This window comes from Corylus avellana, chromosome ca8, assembly GCF_901000735.1.
Source record: "Corylus avellana chromosome ca8, CavTom2PMs-1.0".
Classification (NCBI taxonomy): domain Eukaryota; kingdom Viridiplantae; phylum Streptophyta; class Magnoliopsida; order Fagales; family Betulaceae; genus Corylus; species Corylus avellana.
The window spans coordinates 25,283,787-25,308,265 of NC_081548.1; the positions used below are offsets into that span (position 1 = coordinate 25,283,787).

Consider the following 24,479-nt stretch of genomic DNA (forward strand, 5'->3'; position numbering starts at 1 on the left):
TTGGGTCTCATTGATCTTGTAGATGCCAACCAACTATTCGCTGAAATGTCCTACTGTTGATAGAAGTTAATAACCCATGGGCCATAGAAGTTAATAACCTTGGTCCCGTTTAAATTTGTAGTTTCAACACTGCGATTTTTGCAATCCTTCTAGAGGCCAGTTACTTTATATTGTTGTGGCTAATATGATTTTTTATATATAATTTAAATCACATAGATGAGCCTGCCAATAATTCATGGCCAGTGTGTCGCATAACAACCTCATCATAAATAAAGTTTAAGGAACTGGTTTTTGGTTTTTTGTCCCGATGATTCTTCCAAACTGGGTTATGGTTATTAAACTGAAATATGTTTATAGAATATATTATCTTCCATTGCATTTTTAACGGATTCATTTGGTGCAAATAATCTCTGAAAGTCTTTTCCTTTTGGTTCCAGGGGCATAATTGAGTTTTCATTTAGACCCTTTCTTTCACATTTGTGACCGTGAAATAACCCACAATTTTAGGTGAATTCCCCTCCCTACTCCTGCTCTGTCTAAAATCAGTTAAAGAATGGCAAACTCGAAATTACATCTCAAAGGGATGGGCAATCTCCCACTATTCCCAACCGTCGCTCTTCCTGATCCGTACATTCCCGGTTCAATACCGTTAGAAGAAAAAAACAGAAGCATAAAACCAAACCGAAACCTTCAAAACTGGCCTTAACAGATAGACAATGCTTCTTCATGCTGTCTTGAATCCTCCCAAAGTCTCTGTGCGCACACCCTTTTGCCCTCAACCTCGTAAAAATTTCTGTTGAATTGAATGTGGGGTCGTGGATCCTCTCAAAGTATTGTTCTTGACACTCATAGTAATATCTAAGGGCTTGTTAGGGAGTTGTAAATGGCGGGAGGCGGTGAAGGTGCCACTCCTGCAAGGGAGCTCGATCAGACGCCGACATGGGCTGTTGCGGTGGTTTGTGCGGTTATCGTGATGATTTCTATAATTTTGGAGAAAGTTCTTCATATGGTTGGAGAGGTAATGCATTATATTAAAGTTGATGCATGAGAAATATACTTTCAAACTCTCTCTAGATTTGGTTTAGTAATAACTTTAGAGAATCTTTTTGGTAATTTGACTCCTTTGGGGTTAATGGGTGTGTCCAAGGCATTGGATTTCCTCTTGTTTTGGTTTCATAAAGAGAGAAATTAGAAAATATGGATGTGGGTTGTGTGATTTAAGTCATAGGTTTCTGCTATTGGATGGTCTTGATCATGTTTCTTCCTTTGGAGAATGATATCTGGAAATGTCTCTGTTATTGCATGACAAGTATTTGTTCTTTGTTTTTTCTTGTTTTTCTATTTTTTTCCGCCTATAAGTAACCTTTTCTGAAAAACTTAACCTGTCATTTTTCTCTCAGTGGTTTCGAGAAAGAAAAAAGAACGCTTTGTTTGAAGCTCTCGAGAAAATTAAAGGCGGTAAAAGCACCAATTCTGTTTCTTAGTATTTCTATTAGTTTTGGTTTATGCAGTTGACCAGTAATATTATTTCTCTTCCTTCCTGTTTAATTTTTGCAGAGCTTATGGTTTTAGGCTTTATTTCTTTACTCTTAACGTTTGGGCAAAGCTACATTTCTAGAATATGCATTCCCATGAAGGCTGCAGATACAATGTTGCCTTGCCCCCTTAGAGACGGGAGCCACTATAAAGAAACACAGCCACATGATGAGCCTCAGAAGGGCGAGGGGGAACATCATCGCAAGCTCCTATGGCATGAGCGTAGATATCTAGCAGCTGAGGGCGGAGGTGCAGCTTGCAAGCCGGTAAGAATCTTACGGACAAGAATCTAAGGCTTGGTCGACCGAGTTGGCTGTTTCAGAATATCTGATCGTTTTCTAGTTGTTGGAATGAATTAATATGCCTTTTAAGGTGTCCATTAAGTTGGATTTGGTGGTTATGATTTGTGACCATTGGATCAAATGATTTGGACTGTTAGATGTGTCCAAAATCACTAAATATGACTCTTTGTCATCATAAACACAACACAATTTTCTATTCTCCTACAACCTTCTCTTGTGCAATTCTCATTGTATCTTGAGAAAGATTTTATCAAATCCACTTAACACTTAGAAATGGGACAAAATACGTTATAAATATATCGTTGTTGCGATTGAGGCCTTGAACTTTCTTGATAAGTAAGTGATGCTAAACATGTGAAATATTTAATTGAAATAAGAGGTGAATTTCGGGCACAATGTTCGAACTCAAAACTTATACCATTAAAAATCACCATTCATCTCAAAAACTTAAGTTAATAGGAAATAGTGAATGTAATCGTTCAATTAATATTCTAATATTATTGAATTGGGGCATTCATTCCCTTTCCTTGTCATAATGACTGATGCAATTCTTCATTTTCCTGCTGTAGGGGTTCGTGCCGCTTATATCTGTGAATGGTTTGCATCAGTTGCACATCTTCATATTCTTTTTAGCAGTATTCCATGTGATATACAGTGCCTTAACAATGATGCTTGGAAGATTAAAGGTGGGTATGGATTCAGGTTTATCCATATTTGTTAACTGTAAAGGGTGTTTGGATCAAACGGATTCTCTATTTTTACAGATTCGTGGGTGGAAGGTTTGGGAACGGGATAGCATAAATGACCCCGAATTCATGAATGGTATGTTAGTGATTGATGACAATCACTTATTATTTGTTGCTATTGAATTTTGTAGTTTATGTTGCATTTACTTCCTTCTTTAGTGCTGAATTGGGTGTGTGCTAATTGTTCAGATCCTACAAGATTCAGGCTTACTCATGAGACATCGTTTGTAAAGGATCACAATAGTTTCTGGACTAAATCGCCGGTCACCTTCTACTTTGTGAGAAATTATCTCTCTTAGTCTCTGTTTTCAATTTGTTTGAAGATGGAATTCTTGAAAGCCTGTGATTGTTCATGTAATGCTTGAATGTTCCATTCTTTCAGGTCTGTTTCTTTCGACAATTCTTTCGGTCTGTTCGTAGGGCTGACTACTTGGCTTTGCGACATGGATTTATCACTGTGAGTTTCTTCATTGCAATACAAGAATATTAGGATCATCTTTATATGGTAACTATTGGATAGATTGATTGTTTCCTTGTTATAGGTTCATTTAGCACCTGGAAGTAAGTTTGACTTTCAGAAATATATCAAGAGGTCTTTAGAAGATGACTTCAAGGTCGTTGTGGGAATCAGGTAAAGTGCCAAACAGTTCTTAACATTCTGTTGTTGGTTAGCAGTTTACTTTCCTGACATTGAGATTATGGGGTGATAATCATTCCATATGTCCTCACTTTTTTCTTCATGTTGCTGACAGTCCAATACTATGGGCTTCGGTTGTGATCTTTCTGCTTGTTAATGTTAGTGGTTAGTCTTTCTTCTTCTGTGTCTTTTTTCAATTTCTGCAATGGAGTTAGTTTTTCCCTTTGGTAATATTAACAAGTAGTGTTCATATTTCACACTCGACATTAACAAGGATGCAATTTTTATCCTTTGCAGGATGGGACGCTATGGTTTGGGTGTCCATACTTCCTCTAATTGTAAGAAACTTGTCATAGAAATTTATCTCAGTATGTGGCTTATAATTCAAGGACTAATGGTTGGGGTCCTTTAAAGGTGATATTGGCAGTTGGGACAAAGCTTCAAGGAATAATAACAAATATGGCACTTGAAATCAAAGAAAGGCATGCAGTGGTCCAAGGAATACCTCTGGTGCAAGTCTCTGACAGGCATTTTTGGTTTAGTTGGCCTCGATTAGTTCTTTATCTCATCCATTTCGTCTTGTTCCAGGTACTAGTGAGTTTCCTCCTATTCTTTTGCTGTGATATAGCATAGGTAACCACAGAGATTCAGCAGGGTAGAACCAGAGCTAGTGTCAACTGTTTTTTGAGTGAAAATAATGTGTTTTTTTAGAAGCTGCATTTTTACAAGTTAAGATTTATGGAGATTTTCTAACAAGCTGACTCTTACTTGTCCAGAATGCATTCGAGATAACATTTTTCTTTTGGATATGGGTAATAAATCTTCACCTTTTTCATATTATTTCTATATTCACTGCTGGAATTCTTAATGCTCACTCTTGTTGCAGTATGAGTTCGGCTTGAGATCTTGTTTTCATGAGGATTTTGCTCTCATAATTTTTAGAGTTGTCCTCGGGTAAGTCATAGTTCTTGCACATATCTGTATGAAAATTCTTCAATACACCTATAACATTATATCAGTATAAAAATTCCTAAACTCCTATACTGTACTGGTTCTTTGATGTCATTCTTCCTCGAAGGTGCCTTCATGAACATTCTAATTCATATTATTGACATTGGACTCTCCAAATAACAGGGTAGGAGTCCAAATTGTGTGCAGCTATATCACACTTCCTCTGTATGCCCTTGTTACTCAGGTATGCTGATTATTTCTACAGCTTTTATTACATCTTTCTTACAAACTCAACAACAAAATTTAAACCACTAGTCTTCACCTGATGATTATTCTGGCAACTGGCAATCAATCTTACCTTTTTTCGGGGTGAAATTTCAGATGGGATCAACCATGAAGAAGTCAATCTTTGACGAACAAACTTCCAAGGCCTTAAAAGAGTGGCATAAAAAGGCTGTAAAGAAGAAGAATGATGTGAGGGGACCAGCTTCACCCCGGGCTTTGAATGGAAGCAGCCCTGTTGACTCACCTCTGCAATCCCCAGAACATGCACATCCACGCAACCATGCGCCTGGTGCGGAAGCAGACAGGTCTTCTCCTAAACAAACGGCAGACATCATGGCCAGCGTGGATCTTTCACGGGAACAACGTTCGATGAGCAACGATGGCTTCCGCGACCTTCTAAGTGGACCTTGATTGTAGTGATTCTGATGGTCTCTGTGTTGGAAATATTTGAGAACCTTGACGTTGTATTTGCAGATTTTTACAGTCTTTCTTAGAATTTATGTTTTCATATTGAGAGCCCTCCTCTTAGGATGCGGTTTCTTCAATAGAAATTTTACATATAGTGTAAAAACACCAGATATAATATAATAGTCTTTCTAACCCAATGTCCATTACTCACCACCGAACTTCCTACTCATCTTAGAGCCTTCAACACAAGAGTCTCCAAAATCAACCGTAGCTCGGGTAGTTTTATTGATGACTATTTTGTCATGGGAAGAAAAAATTATTTGATATGAAAAGTTATATTATTTTTTAGTGTTTCAAGGTAAGGTGTCTGCATACTATTGAAGGATGCAAAATACCTAATTTAGGTTGCCATCTAATTGAAGTTAAGGCTAATACTTTTTCATATTAGATTGATACTAAATTATTTTCCTTTAGGTTTGATTATAATTTTCCACCATATGATAAATGTCGAAAAATACGATAAAAAATATAATACCCGATTACTCGTAATCATCAATGTGCACGAGTAGGGATATAAGCGTAATTTTGGTTGAAGGGAAGGGGATAGGGATATATGCGGCATTGGGCGGTTTATAACCTTGGCTTGTGTATTTCAACGGCCATGGCTTCGGTTAGGAGCTTCGACAAATGGACCGTTGATCATCGTCATCTTCTTCAACCCTCTGCAAAACCCACCGCAAACCAAGCACAGTGTCCAAAGCAGGTTGTTTTTCCAATACCCATTTCGAGAAGGTCCGCAATTCTGATTTCTTCTCTGCCTTTCAGCCTCATTTCGCACTCTCCACCATCAGAGGCCAGAGAGCGACGCAAAAAGAAGGCCATCCCTCTTGAAGACTACCTCACTAGCCGTTTGTCACTCTTCTTTTCTTTCCGTTAACCTTTCACGTATTGTAATGTGTATGTGGGTTCATGGCTTGCTTCGATTTCTTGTAATGGTTTTGTGGTTTTTTAAATGTTGGTAACATAGTGTTGTGCGATTAGTTGTATTGATTAATATTTTTAATCTTGTTTGTGTTGTAATTGTGAAGAATAATTTGGTTTAAAACAATTGTGAATGATAATTGATGGATAATGGGGCAATTGAGCTGTACCTGTGAGTTCATTTGGGTGTTTTTGCCAGGAATTTGTGGCACACTTGGATTATTGCTTCAAAAAGTTTGAATTTTTTTTTTTTTTTTTTGTAGGGTTTCACTTTTTTCACAATTTTTGTTACTTTAATTTATAAATTTTTCATAATTACATAATGTACAGACTTCCAAAAATATTTTATAATTTCAAAATTTGAAAAGGGGGGGGACAAGGGTAAGAACATTGAGGGAGAATATCATTGATGACAATGAAGATCATAAAATGGCCTGTCTCAGACTCTCAGAGGACCTGTCTCTTTGTGTTTGTGGTTTTATTTTTAAGCCAAACAAACAAATTCTTTCCTGCATGCCTGATATATTGATTTCGTGACTAAGTGTTGCTATGAAGTATATGTTCAATATGGAAAGGGTGTATGTATTGCGGATGATATGGTCTCAGCATATACTAATTGAAACACGTCAATTTGCATGATTAATTTGCTAATAGCTTCAAAAGTTATGGGGAAAAGGCAGTTGTGAGCATTCTTAGTTAGTGTTTGAACTTACTGTATTTTGCTTTCTGCTACCTAATTTGAAGCAGCTGATGGCTTAAAATACTATGACGTGGTTGAGGGAAAGGGTCCAGTAGCTGAAAAAGGATCAACAGTTCAGGTTTGACTGTGATGTGAGTTGAAGATATTCTGTTTTCATAATTATATGGATAGAGATTCACCTTTGTATTGGCTCATACTCTACAGGTGCACTTTGACTGTATGTACCGTGGGATTACGGCTGTGTCAAGTCGAGAATCTAAACTCTTAGCCGGAAATCGTAGTATCTCCCAGGTTCTTGCCTTTGCCTCTGTGCGCGTGTGTAAGAGAGAGCACAACTTTTTTTAATCAGAACTAATAGCTAGACTCGCTAATCCACAGTTCATTGTGATTAGCCATACGAGTTCAAAGTTGGAGCTCCTCCAGGCAAAGAAAGGAAGCGTGAATTTGTAGACAACCCAAATGGTTTGTTTTCTGCACAGGCAGCACCAAAACCGCCGGCGGCTATGTACTCAATAACCGAAGGGATGAAAGTAGGGGGAAAGGTGAAAGCATGTTCCCTTTTTTCGTCAAAATATGCTCTTTGAAGGCAGCAATTTTTCTCTTAGTTTCTTATCATCTTTATGCTGTTAAACTTATGATCCTCTATTTTTCTTTCTTCTAAATCATCTCTTATTGCAGCGAACTGTGCTTGTTCCTCCAGAGGCTGGATATGGCCAAAAGGGAATGAACGAGATCCCAGTAAGCCCTTCAATCTTGAATTTCTTCTATATCTTTTGTGCACTCGTACTTTTTTTGTGTTGCTGTGATAGCTTCATCTATCTTCTACTATAATGTTTGATATCATCGTTTTGTGTAGAAAGTAAAAGTGAACAAAGTAGCAAAAAAAAAAAAAAGGTTATATATATGATATGATGAACATTATATGCATGTTCTTCTTGCCTGAGAAAAATTTTGGGTTCTGACTTGTGCTCCCTAAAATAATTGTGAACTTTTGCAGCCTGGATCTACATTTGAACTAAATATTGAGCTTTTGCAAGTAGTACTCCCTGCTTGAAAGTAAGCTTGTTCTGCGCCATGAGAAGCTCATGGTGATTGAATCTCTCCCTTTGTTGGTTTTGATTGGAACGACTGCAATCTTGTTCCAAATGGCAATAGTTTCAGCTAATGATTCTTTTGTATGAAGAACAGAAGAAGCATAAGTTTCACCTAGGGTCCAGCTTGTTTAGGTATCTACATTGTCTGTGTACAATTGGGACAACCATTTTAGCTGTTCCTGCACGCATAGTCGCATACGGTTTTGATTGAGATTGTATAAAATTATTAACATTAATTCCTACAAGATTATGAATTTCTTTTTCATATGTTTTACTGTGCTTGTTAACACGTAACATCATAGAATGTCATGAAATGCCTTGCAAATACATACAAAAGATATACGTGTATAAAGAACCACGCAAATGGAAGAATTAATATATATGTAATCTATGAGATGTGACACTTGATAATTCAATATAGTCTTTGAATAGCTTAAGGAAAAAAAAAATTATATGGTTTGGATATTAGCTCCAAAGAAAAAAAAAAAATTATGTCTCCAAATATATATACCTGTCAACATGCAACATCATAATTTTTTTTTTTTTTTTTTTTTTTAAAAAAAAAAAACTCAACTACCATTTAATTGATAATATTTTTCTAAATTTTTAATTATGACAATGTTCTTTTTAAGCTACCGAAAAATTGACAATGCAACAAGTATCACACGGTTATCTTGGAATGCACAAAGACAAATTAATAAGGAAAAAAAAAAAGTGCCACGAAGACAAAGTAAACTACGTACTCACACGATACTTAATACATTAAAATAATGAGGCATGTTACACATTATTTTTTCAACTATTTTTCAATCATTTATTTTTGTATTTTTGGACTTATGTGAATTCCACACAAATTCAATAGTAGATTCATCTATTTATTATAAATAAATGAGTGAAAAATAGAATAAAAAAAATATACTCAATCATTTCTTAAGATTGGCCGCGAGCGTCACGTTAAGGCCCTACCATGAGCAAGACTTCGGGGGAGGGAGTACATAGCAGGCATCATGGCCAGATTTAAACGAGGATTTTTTATTTGGAGTCAAATATGAATACTATGTCAAACTTAATTTTTAATTTTTAAAATTAAAATATATATATATATATATATAATAAAACAATTCAAAAAGGAAATTTGCTTTCCCCACCACACAGTTGGGCCAGTTCCATCCATGGCTGAAGAAGAGGAGAGCAAGAAAGGTGAGATGGAGAAAAGAGCGATACCCCTCCTCACTCCCCACAGGTTGGGAAACTTCAACCTCTCTCACAGGTCTGTAAAGTTTAAACCCTGTACTTAATTCTTAAATATTGGTTGCGTTTCCCTATTAACGACTTGACGTTTAATGGATATGTGTAGGATAGTCTTGGCACCGTTGACAAGAATGAGATCTTACAACTTCGTTGCTCAATCGCATGCCGTTTTGTTTTACTCTCAGAGAACAACAAAGGGTGGCTTCTTGATTGGGGAAGCCTCTGGGATTTCAGACACTGCTCAGGGGTAATAATCTTGTTCGACAATTCTTGTGTACCTTCATTATTTTTATTCTTACAGAACCAGATTTTAGACAAAGACAAAAATCTCTTGCGCCTTAGACTTCAACGGCTAGCTGCAGCCTGCAGGTCTTCAATGGTTTGGCATGAGATCTTAGTTTAGCGATTCCTTTGAAACCCAACATGAATTACTCGAATTTTTTTTAAAGAATTACACCCTTTTGTGTACAGTATAAAATGTTTGGACGTTAGAAATCTCTCTCTCCCCAAATTCTTAAATTTCCATTTTCTGTGAAGTTACCCAAATACTCCTGGCATTTGGACAAGAGAACAAGTTGCAGCATGGAAACCAATTGTGAATGCTGTTCATGAAAAAGGGGGGATATTCTTTTGTCAACTTTGGCATGCCGGGAGAGTTTCCGATTATAGTAACTTTTCTTTTCCCTAATCTTCTGTTCCTTGACTCGTACGTGATTAGCATGGTTAGGATTCTAATGGCATGCTCCATGATAGGTTATCAACCTGATGGCCAACCTCCAATATCTAGCACGGACAAGCCATTAACAGCTGAGATTAATGGCTCTAGCGCAGCAGATTACCCACCTCCTCGACGCCTAAATACTCATGAAATCTCTCAAGTTGTCAATGACTTCAGAATTGCAGCAAAAAATGCCATGGAAGCAGGTAATCCTTGACAGACACAGAAGTTTTCTGCTTGTTCTTTGTTATAAAAAGTGTTCTGATTTGATACAAAAGTCAGAAGTTTTTTCTTGGTAGGATTCACGTCTGAAAAGTGTTTTGAATGGTCTGTTAAACGTTTTGAGAAAACAGAGCACTACAATATTTAGAGAAGTTGAATTGCAGAGTATATATTAATCCTCTTTTTCGGAAAAGAAAATTCACAATCAAACTTACAGGTTTTGATGGGGTGGAGATTCATGGGGCCAATGGGTACTTGCTTGATCAGTTCCTGAAGGATCAAGTGAATGATAGAACAGATGAATATGGGGGGAGCTTAGAAAATCGTTGTCGCTTCCCACTAGAAGTAGTTAAAGCCGTTGCTGACGAGATTGGAGCCGACAGAGTTGGCCTCAGGCTTTCTCCTTTCGCCGATTACAATGATTGTGGCGATTCCAACCCTGAAGCTCTTGGCCTTCACATGGCCGAGTCCTTGAACAAATATGGGATACTTTATTGTCATATGATTGAGCCAAGGATGATCACCCAGTTTGAGAAAAGTGAGACTAAACTTAGCCTGCTGCCCATGAGGAAGGCCTTCAAGGGTTCTTTCATTGTTGCAGGTGGATACAATAGGGATGGTGGAAATGAAGCAATTGCCTCTGGAAGTGCAGATTTAGTTGCTTTTGGACGCTTGTTTTTGGCCAACCCAGATCTGCCAAGGAGATTTGAGATCAATGCAGAGCTTAACAAATATGACAGAAGCACCTTTTACACATTTGATCCTGTTGTTGGATACACCGACTATCCGTTTCTTAAACTCGACACTAAAACCAATTAAATAGATCCAGATTCTCAGCAAATGTGACAGTATCTAAGGATTTGACCTGCCCGAACGAAGGGCGAATTGTCCGAAATATGCTCGGGCAGATGGCCCATAAAAACTCTCATATTTACTTAGCAAAATTGCTGCCATTTTTTTTAGCCAAATAATTTGATTTGAAATCTATCGATTGCTGTATACATTGGTCCTTTCTATGTCTGATAGAATCTCTACTTATCAGTTAAAGATCTGTTACTTGCATGCACTGACAAATATGTGTGTTTTGTATTCCTTTATGTTTCTTGAGGTTCTTCTTTTGTGCAGATATAAATCATCGATCATCTTTAACCAGGCAAGTTCCATAATAACATGACAAACCAAAAAGTCTATATTAGGATTGCGGTTTAAAAGAAAAAAATCCATAAAGAAGAGCTTTAAGCTAACACTCCTCACCACACACAAGCCTTAATAAGCAATAGAGCTGCGGGAAAGCCGTTGCTCGTTAGCAAGCACAATAAATTTCTTGCTGCATCCATGAACCCTAAACCCTAGAATTAGAAAGGATATAATCATAAGGACATGAGACAAGTCTGACACATTCCCATGAAGCTATTACTGAATGTGATTAACAATTTAACATGAAATGGTAGCAACTCTTTTTGACAACCATGGCAACAACAACAAGAACAATAACACCCGTGTTGGAAAGCTTTTCAAAAAGTATATAATTTGGAAATGGTTATATTTGTTATGGCAAGAGTTTGACAATGTTAAATTGTCATTTATTTTAAAATTTTAAATTGATAGAAAAATATGAATTTAATAATTAAAAATTAAAGATTTAATTAATATTTTAATACTCTTTCTTAATAAGTGAGTTCAAACAATGGAGAATATTTAATTAAAATTTGAGTGAATTATGAAGTCAGGTTTGAACTCATAACCTCTCTTCCAATACCATATTAAATCATAATTTATATCAAAAACTTAAATTCTTTAGACGAGTAAGAATTTAACAATTAATTTTTGAATAAAGTAGTCTCGTACAGAAAAAAAACTTTAGAAAATGAAAATATTTGTTAATATCAATTCATCTCTAACTATTATTTGAAAACAATACTTGTTCTTATTGAGGAAGTACACAATTGTATTTTAAACATTATTTTTGTAGAGCATTGCTCTTAAAGTTGTTATGATTTATAAATCACTCAATTCTTAGAAAAAAAAAAAAAAAAAAATTAACCAACATGTCTAGGCCGAAAAAGTAAAGATAATCAGAGTTTTCAAGAGGTAGCTCAATTGGCTGGAATCACGCCTAATGAAGCGGATGTTACTAGTTTGAATCTCTCTCCCTTCTCGTGTGAATATGTCAAAAATAAAATAAAAAATAAAAAAAAAATAAAAAAGTAAAGATAATCAGAATTTCAGGAGAATTATTGGCACGTGTGGCAAAAAAAAAAAAAAACTCCATGCGAAATGAAAGTCCACAGCTTCACTCACAGTCACAGAAGTATTAGAGAGGGCCAAACGACTGCGAATCGTAGCTCCCAAACCCAAAAGCCCTAGAGTCCTTATACGAGGAAGACGAAGATGAGTATGGGGTTTAGGTTCGATCTCCTCCTCTTTACCATTGCTCTGCTCTCAGTGCCAGTGCTATCCGATCTGATCCTCTCCAAGGTTGACCGACGGGTAAGTCTCACTCGCTCCGATCTTTCTTCAATTTTGCCTTTTCAATTCGTAATTTTCTTGGGTTAAGCGTTTTGAGAGAGATCTCGTTTTTTTTGTTCGCTTTTGGATCTGTTTCTTTAGGATTTAAATGGTGAACTCAGAAATTAAAGGTTGCAATGCAATGTACAGTCTAATGTATCAGGCCATGTTTGGAAAGTGATGTAATATTTTAAGATCCGCCCATAATTTGATAACTTACATTGAATCATTTGAAGAAAAATGCCCTTGTTTTCTTGTGCAGTGCAATGTACAGTCTAATAGATTTTTTTTTTTTTTCAAACGACTTAGAAAACTTGAGTTTTAAGGACAACCAAACAGGCCCTTGATGAAGGAGATTACGAAAACTGAGAGGTGCTTTACGTCTTGTGCAGTGACACCTTCTTAAACTTGCTATTGAAACCTTTAACTTTGGTTTCATTTTGGTATGCCAAAAGCTTTTGTTTTTGTGTGTTTTGTTTTGTTTTACCTAGATGTTTGTTTAATCCTATGGAGTTGCGTAGATTCGCATAAACTCTGTTAATATATACTCGAGGTATAATCCAATGTATTTTAGCTAGCGGTCTTTTTTTCCATTTTTTTTCCCCGATGTTTGGCTTGTCTTCCTAGGTTCAAATCCCCCCATAATAACACAGTACACGACCCATTGAGGAGTGAGGACTGTTAGCTATTTAACATAGTTTGTCTATTGTTGTGATATTCTCATATTGTCAATCTTTGGTACCTGCTATTCACCATATTTGTTCCTTGCTTGCAGGTTGATTTGACATCGCAAATTGTGCGTATCACTTCAACATTAAAGGTGCTAGATATGTCCCTTTTCTACCTTCATTGTATGCTCTTTGTTATTATTCATATTACGCAAAAATCCATGTTTTTTCTTCTTCTTTTATTTCATTTTTTCAGTCCAATATTTTGGTAAGAGGTTAGTGGTATATGTATCTGAAGTACGGTGATACTGCCTTTCCAAAAAAAAAAAAAATCCGGTAAAGGCAGCCAAGATCACCAGGAACTGTGTAGGAGAAACTAAATCAAAAGACCTGTTTGTCTACACTTTTGCTTTTGTAAATTTGACTCTTTTTTTCCCTTTCCTACCATTCTTTGCAGGTGGAGAATGAAGGAACTGATTTGGTATCAGAGGTTTTATTGGCCTTTCCTGACAACCAGGCAAAAAAATTGGCACATTTGGTGGCAACACCAAATGAAGGGAAAGGAAAAACAAAAAGCTCTGCTGTGAGTTTGCCTGTTGAAGTTGTCCAACCTGACGGAATGCCTCCTGCCTTGACTTTCTATTCAGTATCTTTACCTAAGGGGTTGGGCAAGGGGGACACCTTCACTTTGGATGTCTTGGCTGTTTTTACACATGCCTTGCAACCATTTCCTGAGAAAATTAGCCAGGCTGATATACAGCTTGTTGTCTTCTATGAGACTGCACACTATCTCTCTCCTTACATGGTCAAGGTCCAATCACTCAGTGTAAAACTTCCTGATGCAAGAATTGAATCTTTTACAAAAATTGAAAATGCAAAGATTCAGGGTTCCGAGATTAAGTATGGTCCTTATGAGAATCTTCCTCCCTTCTCTTACTCACCTATAGTTGTTCATTTCGAGGGAAATCAACCCTTTGCAGTCGCTCAGGAGTTGGAACGGGAGTTAGAGATTTCCCACTGGGGCAGTGTGCAGGTGACAGAACATTACAATCTTATCCATGGAGGTGCTCAAAGCAAGGGGGAATTTTCTAGGTCTGTCTTGTATGCCTTTTTCTGCTGATCACTGTGTTAGTTGGAAGCTTGATTATTGCTTATTTCCTGCTGCAGGCTTGATTATCAGGCCAGACCCTACATAAGAGGTGCATCAGCTGTTAGGCGTCTTGTTGCAAAATTGCCTCCAAGAGCTCATTCTGTTTATTATAGGGATGAAATTGGCAACATCTCAACATCTAATTTATGGGGCGACCATAAAAAGGTTGTTATTTTAATCCGTGTGGAGTAATCATTTAAATTGCTTCATGATGTTGACTACAGTTGTCTCTCCAATTGCAGACAGAACTGGTAATTGAACCTAGGTATCCAATGTTTGGTGGCTGGAGAACTGCTTTTACCATTGGATATGGCTTGCCACTTCAGGACTTCTTATTTGAGTCTGGGAAAAAGCGCTACCTTAACATCTCCTTTGGTTCCCCTATGGATGAGGTTGTTATTGACACTCTCATTGTAAAGGTAAGTAACATGATAATACTTTTGGTATTTGATTTATGACCCCTTCATCCTATATTTCTTATTAGTTTAGGAATAGCAATGGGGAAAGTATGGCAGCAGACTATATCACCCCTATTCTGTTGAGTAAAGTTATTATTTTATAAAGCTAGAATGAACTCAAATAATGAGGGGTTGAGATGGGGCAACTGAAAGACGTGGGGCTAGGGTTAGTGGAGTTTCTTAGGAGGCTGCCATGGGAACAGGACAATGGTAAAGTACCTTAACCACGACATGTGGAGTAAACTGCTATTTTAGGGTCTGTTACTAAATTGAGTATGTTGATTTTCATTCATGAGCTTGGGGAGTAGGGCTGGGTTGATATGAGGTTGAAGTTTGCTTTTCCAAGAATAGAACAAGAGATTTTAGAGAGACTATGCAGTGATCAGTCCCCTTTTCCCTGAGTGCATATTGAACTTGTTTGTTGGGCCAAAAATTTTGGGGCTGATGTCATCCCAATTGACTCTCCATGCAATTTCCTCTTTTTATTATTATTATTATTATGTGTTTTTCAGTCCACTATTCCATAAATTTGTAGTTTATGTCATGGTGATTATAAGCTGCTTGGGAACGAGATGCTTTTAATAAATAGTCTGTGGCCAGGAAGTGTTATAAGTATGAACTGCAGTCGGTTTGTTCAAAAAGAAAAGATCTCTCTAATATTGACTTGGTTCTTGTGTACTGCAGGTTGTTTTGCCTGAGGGTTCTAGAGATATCTCAGTATCTGCTCCATTTCCTGTGAAACAATGGCAAGAGGTATTAGAAGATTAAGTTTGCATGCCAGCATTTTTTTTTCATTGTTTGGCCAAATTTTCAATCCTTTCTTCATTTCTTTAAGGGTTAAATACTCCATACCCCCTTAGGGTTTTTCAACTTTATTTTTTCCCTCCTGGGGTTTCATTTTTATCACAGGAGGTCCCTGTGGTTTTGATAAGTGACCAAGTTAGTCCATCCGTTAGTTGACTGTTAGTTGACCGTTAGGACTGACACGTGGGCCAATCAGACGTCGACACGTGGCACATATTTAATTTTTAAAAAAATTTTATTAAATTTTTTTTTTAAAAAAATGTATATATATATTTTTTTAAATACATTTTTTAAAAAAAAATTAAATATGTGCCACGTGTCGACGTCTGATTGGTCCACATGTCAGTCCTAACGGTCAACTAACGGATGGCCTAACTTGGTCACTTATCAAAACCATAGAGACCTCTTGTGATAAAAATGAAACCCCAGGGAGAAAAAATAAAGTTAGGAAACCCTAAGGGGGTCTGGAGTATTTAACCCTTTCTTTAATTATTTGAAATTTCCCTTTTTATCTTATCTTTATTTTGTTCATGATCCATCACAGACAAAATTGTCCCACTTGGATGTTGTTGGTAGACCAGTGATTGTTCTGGAAAAGACCAATGTTGTGCCCGAACATAATCAGTATTTCCAGGTATTACAGTCACCTCTTTTCAAGTAACATGAAACGCTTAAGTGCTAGCATTTGAACCAAAACCTTTATGCCATACAAGCAATATATGATGTTGTAATCATGAAATTTTGTTATGATAATATGAAAGGGGTAATGGATATTATTGGAAGTGTTATCATTTATCCTTATTAAAACATTAGATCTTTACCATTTGGAATCTTGTAGTTTGTATTATACATTGAGTTTTAAGTTTTCACTATTGACTTAAGGCTTCAAACATCAGAGTTCAAAGCTTTCTATGATTAAGTAAGAAAACAAAAGGCTGAGATAATCTGAATTATATAATAGTAGTTTAACCAAGGATGTTTTCTTTATAGCAAGAAAACTTGTTATTTGTGCCTAGTGACATTTATGCAATCTCTCTCCTTTGGGTGAACCTTCTTGTATTACATATCAAATAGCTGTTAGACGTAGACAGCCTTGTATTGTTCAGTTTATGTCTGTCTTACATGATGATAGGTGGTGATTTATGTGTTTAGAGAAAATTGAATGGTGGAATTTTTCTGCCAGCAATGCTTAGGGTTTTAAAGGTCGGCTTGGAAGGGATAGTTACCATCAAAAGGTTGAGAAAAATATGGGGTTTATGGATTTCAAAGAGTATGAGAGAAGGGGTATGGTTTTGGTATGACAGGAAGAAAACAGAGTATTTGAGTCTTTGATATCACTTTTATGACATCATTGTGTCATCCTTGGTCTTGGAGTGGGTCATGGGTATGAGATTCTGATGGAGGGATATGGCCTTTTTCTTTTTCAAATAATTTCCAAGATTTTTCTGAATGCTCACATCTTTTGATGTCTATTTGGTTATTTTGCAGGTCTATTACAAGTTCAACAGTCTCTCAATGTTTATAGAGCCACTGATGTTGATTTCTGGATATTTCCTACTTTTTGTTGCGTGTATAATCTACACGCATGCGGATTTGTCAATTTCCAAATCTTCTCCATCTTATTTGGCAAAGTTGCAGTGGGATGAGGTTAGTAGGTTGTTATGTACTAAATAAGATCTTGATTTTTCTTAGATCTTCGAGCTTGCCGGCTTCCACAGATTCACTTATTGGCCTATCTATTTTGACTGACTGGTTTTCCCGCTATATGAGACAAATCTTTCTTCTATCAGAAACATGTATAATATAATGTATTTATATGCCATGCCATTATTTCAGGTGCAAGCAGCAGTTCAGCAGGTCCAAAATATCATCAGCCGATGCTTAACAATACATGATAAGCTGGAGGCATCATTACGTGATCTTTCAAGGTCAGGAGATGTCCAAGCTTGTAAAGCAGCTCGGAAAGCATTCGATGGTTTGTTGAAAGATCTCTCAAAAGATTTGAAGCCCTTGCTGGCGTTCTTGCAATCCTCTCCGCAGGCTGCTCCGATATTACCAAAGGTTTGTTGTTTATTTGCTGCCGCTATTCTACATTTACCAATATTCACGTGACAAAAATTTCGTTAAGTTTTTAACTGTAGATGAACGGAGGTATCAATTTGATAAACTTGGAAAGTACAGGTATCAGATTTGTCACTTTTTTAAAACCTAGGTGAAAACCGCCTGGTATCAATTATGAATTTAAAAGGTACTTCCATGTTTTACTGCCCTAAGACAGAGATCTGAAAAACTGCACTATATGTTTGGATCTCTTGGAACAAACACTATTTTAATCAGCTGCTTCACATCTGTGTTTCAGTATTAGTAATTACTCACTCTTTGGCTGTTTGCATAGGTGGAGGATCTGGTTGCCAAGGAGAGAGATTTGCAGGAGAAGCTGATGGTGAAACACTCAACTGTGGTGGACAGCTATGAGAAGAATTCCGGGCGACGGGAAACTGAGAATCGGGTTGCTTCCCAGCAGCAGAAAATTACAGCCTTGAGGCAGGAGGTCGATGATCTTTTTGAGATTATTGATGAGATATAACAAATGAGTATATTATTGTATGAGATTAAAGCGTTTACCCCACCCCCAAAACTTGTGTTGAGCTCTTTGTTCTTTTGGGTAGACAAAAGATATCAGAATTTTGACGTGCTCTCACTTAGTTTATATACCTTCTCTCTTTTGGCAAGCAAATTTATGTAGTTATACATTACTATTTATGTAATGACATGGATTTTTAGCGCTGCACTCATGCCATGTGTCTTATCGGTTGCCAAATTAACAGGACCCGTAGATGCCGTGAAATTTTTATCTAAATCATCAAAAGGTTTTTCTCCGATTTACTCGAAATATAAATTGATCATTTTGAAGTAGCTTTATTGTGAAATTCTTACCATCTTATTATTTAAGAGATTTATGAGAATTGTGAATTTTTTTAGTTATTAGTTTAAGTGAAATGATTTAGATTTTGTCATTTCCGTAAAATGTATCAACTTCTTATGTGATTTATTGTATCTCATTTTTATATTGAAGTGGAAAATTATTTATACAATCAAGAGGGTATTCATTCCATCATAAAGTTGTAATCTAATTGATGATTCAAAGATTTTATTAAATAGCTTCAACTCATGACGTGTCCATCACGCCAAAAGGGAAGCTAATACGGCAACTCATTGTTTGGTGAAATTTGATAAAGGCCGGGTGAAGCAAATTTGAACGATAGAATATTTGTTTTTATTCATGATATTGTAAGATCAGAGTATTTTTGTTTGACGAGTTTAATGAAATCATGAAATTTTCATTATATATATATATATGAAATTAAAAAATTAATTATCTTTATAAATGCTAAGTTGATAAGACGAAATATTCAAAAAATTTAGTTAAAAATAATTTGTAAGTTTTTATCTATTTGCACAAAAAGGCAATGTGGCAATCTGGGATTGGTTAAAGCAAGTCTGTACCATCCGCGACCATTAGCTAGAAGATAATAACAAGAGTGAAAGAGAAGAGACAGGCAGAAGCTTGGGCATGCCGCTTTGGAATCTATAATTTGGGGCTAGGGTTACCATTGCACCAAACACTGCTACTAGTAGCTTCTGATTGTAACTTCTAATTCGTTCGCAAAATGGAGACTTCTCTCAGATACGGTGGAAATTCCAAAGCTCTGAGAATCCACGCCAAGGAAAAGTTCCCCATCGACTCCAAAACCTACTTGCAGGTATTCACTCTCTATCTCTCGTTCTCTTCGTTTATGCTGAGTTTGAAAATTTTTCCAATTTCTACAGAACTTTTGAATAATCTCGTCTCCTTCTCTGTACTCTTCTAATTCTCTTTTTGTGCGGTCAAATGCGCTAATGATTATCCACTTCATATCAAGTAATTTTCTCTTTGGACCCATTTGTTAGGTTTTTGGGTAGTCTTAAACCAAACTTGTTATTGGAATTTTTGTGCCTTAGATGGGAGTTTTGATCCCGCCAAATCTGGTGTTGCCTGTTATTGTTTGTGGTCGAATTGAAATTCTGGAAATGCAATCAACAATATCAATGGATATTTTGTTATAGTATGTGAAATTATTTGGACCGGTTTTATTCTCTTTCCTTGTCTTCTGTGTGCGTGTCAGGTGCACGGAGAGCTTGATACAAGGCTTGGAGATCCGAGTTATCTTAGTGCAGTGATAAGACACTTCTACCCAGATGTATGTTTCACTTTATGGGTTGCATTGATATCTTATGACCATTATTATGGGAAGCTTGTTTTTCTTTATTGAAGTATAATTCATGTTTTTTTTTAATTTTTTTATTATCGATTGTAGTTCTCAGCAAGCCTTGGGGTTGGTTTGCAATATGATAAGCGTGAGAGTCTACGGTATATTGTACGTGGGAAGAAGTCGTTTCCCGTCACAACTAATGGCCTCATAAGCTTTAATATCAAGGGGCGGTGCGATGTGGACAAAGAATTTAAAGAGGTTGATGTTTTCTTCGAGTTATGAGAAACAAAAATTGCCATTTTAGTGCTAAACCTTGTTTGACAGTGTCATTATAGCTGCTGGAGCAATAGGGTGTAATGAATATGTCCTTATGTTTGTTGTTATGCTTTTGACAGAGAAAGACAAGCGGAGCTGCTGAATTTTCTTGGAGCTTATTCAATTTTCAGAAGGACCAAGATGTTAGGGTAAAACTTGGCTGTGAAGTGTTTGACAAGGTATATTCCCTTCCGTGAGTGAAACACAAGTATGCATATTCCTGGTTTACATTTTTGTATCAGTTTATAGGGAGCTTTCAGCTAGCAGTGTCTTTCTGTTCTCCATTCTGGATTTTGTTCTATCCTCGAAGTCAATTCTTAGTGCCAAAAATATTCTTAATGTGTAAAGAGAATATCATAATTTTATCTAAATGCGTTTCCACCTCTTAGTCTTCACCTTGTGTTTTCTTAATTTTGTTGGTTGCCTTTGTTCACTTTCTCATGCTGCTTCCTTTTTTTTTTTTTTTTTTTTTTTTTCCGAATCTTTTATTTCAGATCCCCTATCTGCACCCCTATCTGCAGATCAGGGAAAACAATTGGACGTTCAATGCTGACGTGAATGGTAGATGGAATGTGAAATATGACTTGTGAGGAACAGAACTTCATTATTTGTTTGGAGGTGAGAAATGTACCTGCAGAACACACATTATTTTGTATTCTGTTGGACAGCCAACAAGCAGGCACAGATTATTGATTAATGGAACTGAAATTTTCAGATGTTCAATGATTGGATTTTTACTCCTGAAATTTATTTATCTAAATTTCTTCTGCCCAAATTTCGGCCTCCCATGGCTGGCAGCCTGAGTTCATGGAGGTTGAGAATTTGGCCACTCATCTGGGATGGGGTCCTACTTGTCACCCAGATTTTAGGCTGAACTCCTTTTGTTAAGATAGGTCATAGAAAGTGACATTGCCGGGGGACCTTGAGATTTTCGTATCTTCTAACAAAAAACATATTCAAAGTTGATGTCAGTAGATTTGATTAAAGGTATATACGATCTGCTTGGTAATGCCAGTTGTCATGATGACAGTGATGTTGCTATATATGCGTTGGTATTCAATGTGGAGTTGAATTGAGAAATGCTACACTCTACTGCCAAGTGTATATTTTTTTGATGTGCCAGTGAAAATATTATTGGATTCAGACTTTAATAGTGATCCTTCCAAATTTTAATTGTGATTTTTATTGTCACCTCGAGAAGTGTGTTCTTGAGAGTAGGAGTAAGAGTGAAAATGTATGTAGCATTTTTCAATTGAATTATTTATATAAAAATAGTTCAATGTAACGGATTTCCAACATATCATTAGAATTAAGAGATTAAGAGAACACAAGTGAAGGAAAAAGTATGTTTGGTCCCTCCCATGGCAAACACCGCCTATAAAATATTGCTACTACTTTAAAAGATGAATGAATTCCTTCATGATCTGGACATGCGATGTATTTGCATTCCGAGCTGCCTTTGAAGAGTAAAGAAGCAACTTTCCTGCTTTGGAGGATTAATATAGTTTAGTATGATTTTATGTGTTTGCTCAGTGTAAAACTTTTTCTTGATCCAGCTTTAACCAAATGGAGCTGTGGCTCTCCATTGGCAAGAAGAGGACAGGCATACACGTGTTGGACCACGGGTGAGTCAATTTATATTAATTTTCAGACCGAGGAGGGGCCTTATGAATAACCCTGTATTACTTTTCATTACATTTCCGTAGTGCTGTCTTTATTTAAATGCATATAGCGTGGGAGACTTTTTATATTCTGACCTACTTCTATCAAAATTTAACTAGAAGTCCAAGTTGTTAGAAGCATGTGAATTGTGACTTGGTAGGATGTCGTCCTAGTCACTTTGTGTTGAGCCAATCTGTGTCATTGGATTAGTGAGCCGAGAGGACAAGTTGTTTCTCCAAGTTGAATCGTCTAATAAATAATCAATGACATGATTAGTTATAAATTAGCATGATCGTCCAGACGTAAAAATGTTATATTAATTATAATTAAATTTAATTATTTAGTTATTAACGTGATAAGTATTGTTTCACTATTAGATTGTGTACGCCCCCACCTCACGTATAGATTGTGTTATTATAGGGTGGTTCGTGGAGTCAATTTATAAAGAATTTATAATAAAAGTTGTATTATTTCATAAAATAAAACTTATTTAAGATTTGAAAAGGAGTAACTTCTGGAATAATTGAGTAATTATAAGTTAACTTTGCGTGAACTGTGTCACAGTAAAACAATAAAGATGAATCCATGTAAGTCAAAAAAAGTCTTGGCAGAATCTAAGAGGGCCACGAACGAATTGGACCAAAAAAATCCACTGAAAAACGAAAACAAATCCCCATATTTCCCGGAATATTCCTCGTTTCTCCCTTATAAAGTCCTTCAAAACGCTAATGACAAGCACGAAAGCGTTATACACAAACATTTCAACAACACTCTCTCTGTCCCTCTCGCTTCACATGACTCGTCTGTTGAGATCTCTAGGCGAGGTGAACTCGTCGTCGGCCAACACCACCACCACCACCGCCGGGTTACGTGAGCCGGTGGCCTTGGACTCGGACTTCGTGGTGATCCTCGCCGCGCTCCTCTGCGCACTCATCTGCGTACTCGGCCTCGCCGCCGTCGCTCGCTGCGCGTGGCTCCGTCGCCTCTCCACCTCCAGAACCAACACCACAGCCACCACATCACCGCTTTCTCTTCCTCCTCCTCCTACGGTGGCGGCGGCGGCGGCTCTGGCCAACAAAGGCTTGAAAAAGAAGATCCTTAAGTCGCTCCCGAAGCTCACCTTCACCGCCGAGTCCGCCGCCAAATTCTCCTCCTCCGAGTGCGCGATCTGCCTCTCGGAGTTCGCCGCCGGCGACGAGATCCTCGTGCTGCCTCAGTGTAGCCACACCTTCCACGTGGCGTGCATCGAGACGTGGCTGGGGTCACACTCCTCCTGCCCCTCCTGCCGTCAGATCCTGGTGGTCGCCACATGTCAAAAGTGCGGTGGAGCTCAGGCCGATACCGGATTCAAGGACCGGACCGATGATAGGTTCTTGCCCTAGTCATAGCCGATAAACCAATTAATTTCAAAATTTCGGTTTTAACGTTAGATTAGGTGTCACATAAAATTATTGTTACATATTAGGATTTTAGGGTTTGGATGATTTGATTACGAATTACGATTTCTCTGTATTCGATTATGTGCATGTAATTATGTATTTGATATAGCGTTTCAAGGTTTGTTCTTTGTATCAGCTCCCACACACACAAAGAGTGGGAAATGTTGCTAAATAATGCTTCTTTTTTTTTTTTTTAATCAAAATCAGTTAAAATGAAGGGACAATAATCAAGATCATATTTGTACATTCAATGAAATTGGTCGGAAGTTCATTTACTTCAAAAATGTATACCCTCACATGATTAACTTCTGATTTTCTTATTAATTAGATTTGGTTCTTGATAATGGTTGTTGGAAAATAGGAGAAAAAGAAAATAAAAATGGAAATGATGGAAAAGAATTACTCCAATGGGGCCCCAATTACGTATGATATATTTTAGTGTGGGCCATGGAATCAAGAATGGGACCAATGTGGGGAATCCACCATACGTTTTGAAAGGTATACCCACTACTAGGGGAGTTGGCTAATTGTCAACATATCCTTTTTTTCACTTCCACTAATTCATACTCTTATTGAAAGGAAAATGCTTGGTGCACGATGTTGTTTACTACAATTTTTATATAAATTAATGTGAAAGTTTATAATTAATAGTATATAATTGACAATTCAGTCATTAATTAATAAAATCAACAAATCAATTTTTTTTTGTTTAATTATGAATTACTACGTCAATTTGTAAAAAGAACTATAAAAAAACGTTTTAATATCAATAACATCACCGAATTCATCTTTTACCAACTTTAAGAACATAAAGTACAATAAAAAAAAAAAAAAATACCTACACACAATTCATAGTAAGATTGTTGCTTGGGTGCATAGATTTTACTATATTTTCTTTGATTTGGCAATTTATGTGATATTTGTCACGCTAACTACTAAATTAATGTGACAATCAATGTGGTATCTACCCCATGTCAACCAAGTTACCCCCATAATAAACCGCTTCATGGCTGGTCACGGGTTTTTATGGGTAGAGTCCCACGGCTTGGTTATGTGTATCTTTTGATATAAACCCACAATTCGATCGTGGTGGAGTGATCATACGAGCCACCCCATTACGGGAGGATTATGGAAAAATATAACAAATATCTATTTAAACCTTTATGATTATATAAAATATAGCAAGTTCTTGTCAATGTGTTGGGATTTGACAACTCCTGAAGTGCAATAACTAAAAGAAAAATACAAATTATACATCAAGGAAAGAAAAGGCTTCACAGCTGCCATTAGAAATGATGTTAACAAGGGGTGAGAACCCACTAACTAACAACAATTAATTAATCGAATAGTTTGTAAAGATATGATTAAATACTTGCTTCACAATCTTACAA

General features: G+C 36.7%; 6 protein-coding genes across 8 annotated transcripts; all 6 read left to right on the forward strand.

Moving 5' to 3' along the window:
• The first annotated feature begins 883 nt into the window (after positions 1-883).
• On the forward strand, positions 884-4,868 carry LOC132190148 (MLO-like protein 9). The gene is made up of 15 exons (XM_059605049.1): positions 884-1,018; positions 1,401-1,458; positions 1,558-1,802; positions 2,408-2,524; positions 2,603-2,660; positions 2,774-2,862; positions 2,967-3,041; positions 3,127-3,215; positions 3,337-3,386; positions 3,519-3,559; positions 3,636-3,809; positions 3,998-4,033; positions 4,108-4,175; positions 4,356-4,416; positions 4,554-4,868. The coding sequence occupies exons 1-15, from the start codon at positions 884-886 to the stop codon at positions 4,866-4,868; spliced, it is 1,611 nt and encodes a 536-aa protein (XP_059461032.1).
• Positions 4,869-5,508: 640 nt separating this feature from the next.
• Positions 5,509-8,026, forward strand: LOC132190150 (peptidyl-prolyl cis-trans isomerase FKBP18, chloroplastic). 2 transcript variants are annotated; one of them, XM_059605051.1, is made up of 6 exons: positions 5,509-5,773; positions 6,594-6,664; positions 6,751-6,837; positions 6,939-7,088; positions 7,225-7,284; positions 7,544-8,026. In XM_059605051.1, exons 1-6 carry the CDS (start codon positions 5,527-5,529, stop codon positions 7,598-7,600), a joined length of 672 nt encoding a protein of 223 aa, XP_059461034.1. In that variant the 5' UTR covers positions 5,509-5,526; the 3' UTR covers positions 7,601-8,026. The 2 variants fall into 2 exon arrangements, with proteins under 2 accessions (XP_059461034.1, XP_059461036.1); XM_059605053.1 differs by lacking the exon at positions 7,544-8,026 and adding an exon at positions 7,403-7,512.
• Positions 8,027-8,780: 754 nt separating this feature from the next.
• On the forward strand, positions 8,781-10,830 carry LOC132190149 (putative 12-oxophytodienoate reductase 11). Its single transcript, XM_059605050.1, has 5 exons — positions 8,781-8,910; positions 8,998-9,138; positions 9,429-9,559; positions 9,645-9,815; positions 10,049-10,830. Exons 1-5 carry the CDS (start codon positions 8,813-8,815, stop codon positions 10,648-10,650), a joined length of 1,143 nt encoding a protein of 380 aa, XP_059461033.1. The 5' UTR covers positions 8,781-8,812; the 3' UTR covers positions 10,651-10,830.
• A 1,299-nt stretch (positions 10,831-12,129) lies between these two features.
• Positions 12,130-18,214, forward strand: LOC132189632 (dolichyl-diphosphooligosaccharide--protein glycosyltransferase subunit 1A). The gene is made up of 10 exons (XM_059604381.1): positions 12,130-12,321; positions 13,115-13,159; positions 13,465-14,099; positions 14,175-14,322; positions 14,400-14,576; positions 15,300-15,368; positions 15,964-16,053; positions 16,908-17,066; positions 17,256-17,480; positions 17,815-18,214. Exons 1-10 carry the CDS (start codon positions 12,223-12,225, stop codon positions 18,004-18,006), a joined length of 1,839 nt encoding a protein of 612 aa, XP_059460364.1. The 5' UTR covers positions 12,130-12,222; the 3' UTR covers positions 18,007-18,214.
• A 739-nt stretch (positions 18,215-18,953) lies between these two features.
• Positions 18,954-21,737, forward strand: LOC132190434 (outer envelope pore protein 21, chloroplastic-like). 2 transcript variants are annotated; one of them, XM_059605424.1, is made up of 6 exons: positions 18,954-19,183; positions 19,586-19,660; positions 19,778-19,930; positions 20,068-20,166; positions 20,482-20,605; positions 21,544-21,737. In XM_059605424.1, the coding sequence occupies exons 1-5, from the start codon at positions 19,091-19,093 to the stop codon at positions 20,575-20,577; spliced, it is 516 nt and encodes a 171-aa protein (XP_059461407.1). In that variant the 5' UTR covers positions 18,954-19,090; the 3' UTR covers positions 20,578-20,605; positions 21,544-21,737. The 2 variants fall into 2 exon arrangements, with proteins under 2 accessions (XP_059461407.1, XP_059461408.1); XM_059605425.1 differs by lacking the exon at positions 21,544-21,737 and adding an exon at positions 20,703-21,173.
• A 94-nt stretch (positions 21,738-21,831) lies between these two features.
• Positions 21,832-23,216, forward strand: LOC132190433 (RING-H2 finger protein ATL80). Its single transcript, XM_059605423.1, has one exon. The coding sequence runs from the start codon at positions 22,378-22,380 to the stop codon at positions 23,029-23,031; it is 654 nt and encodes a 217-aa protein (XP_059461406.1). The 5' UTR covers positions 21,832-22,377; the 3' UTR covers positions 23,032-23,216.
• Positions 23,217-24,479: the final 1,263 nt, after the last annotated feature.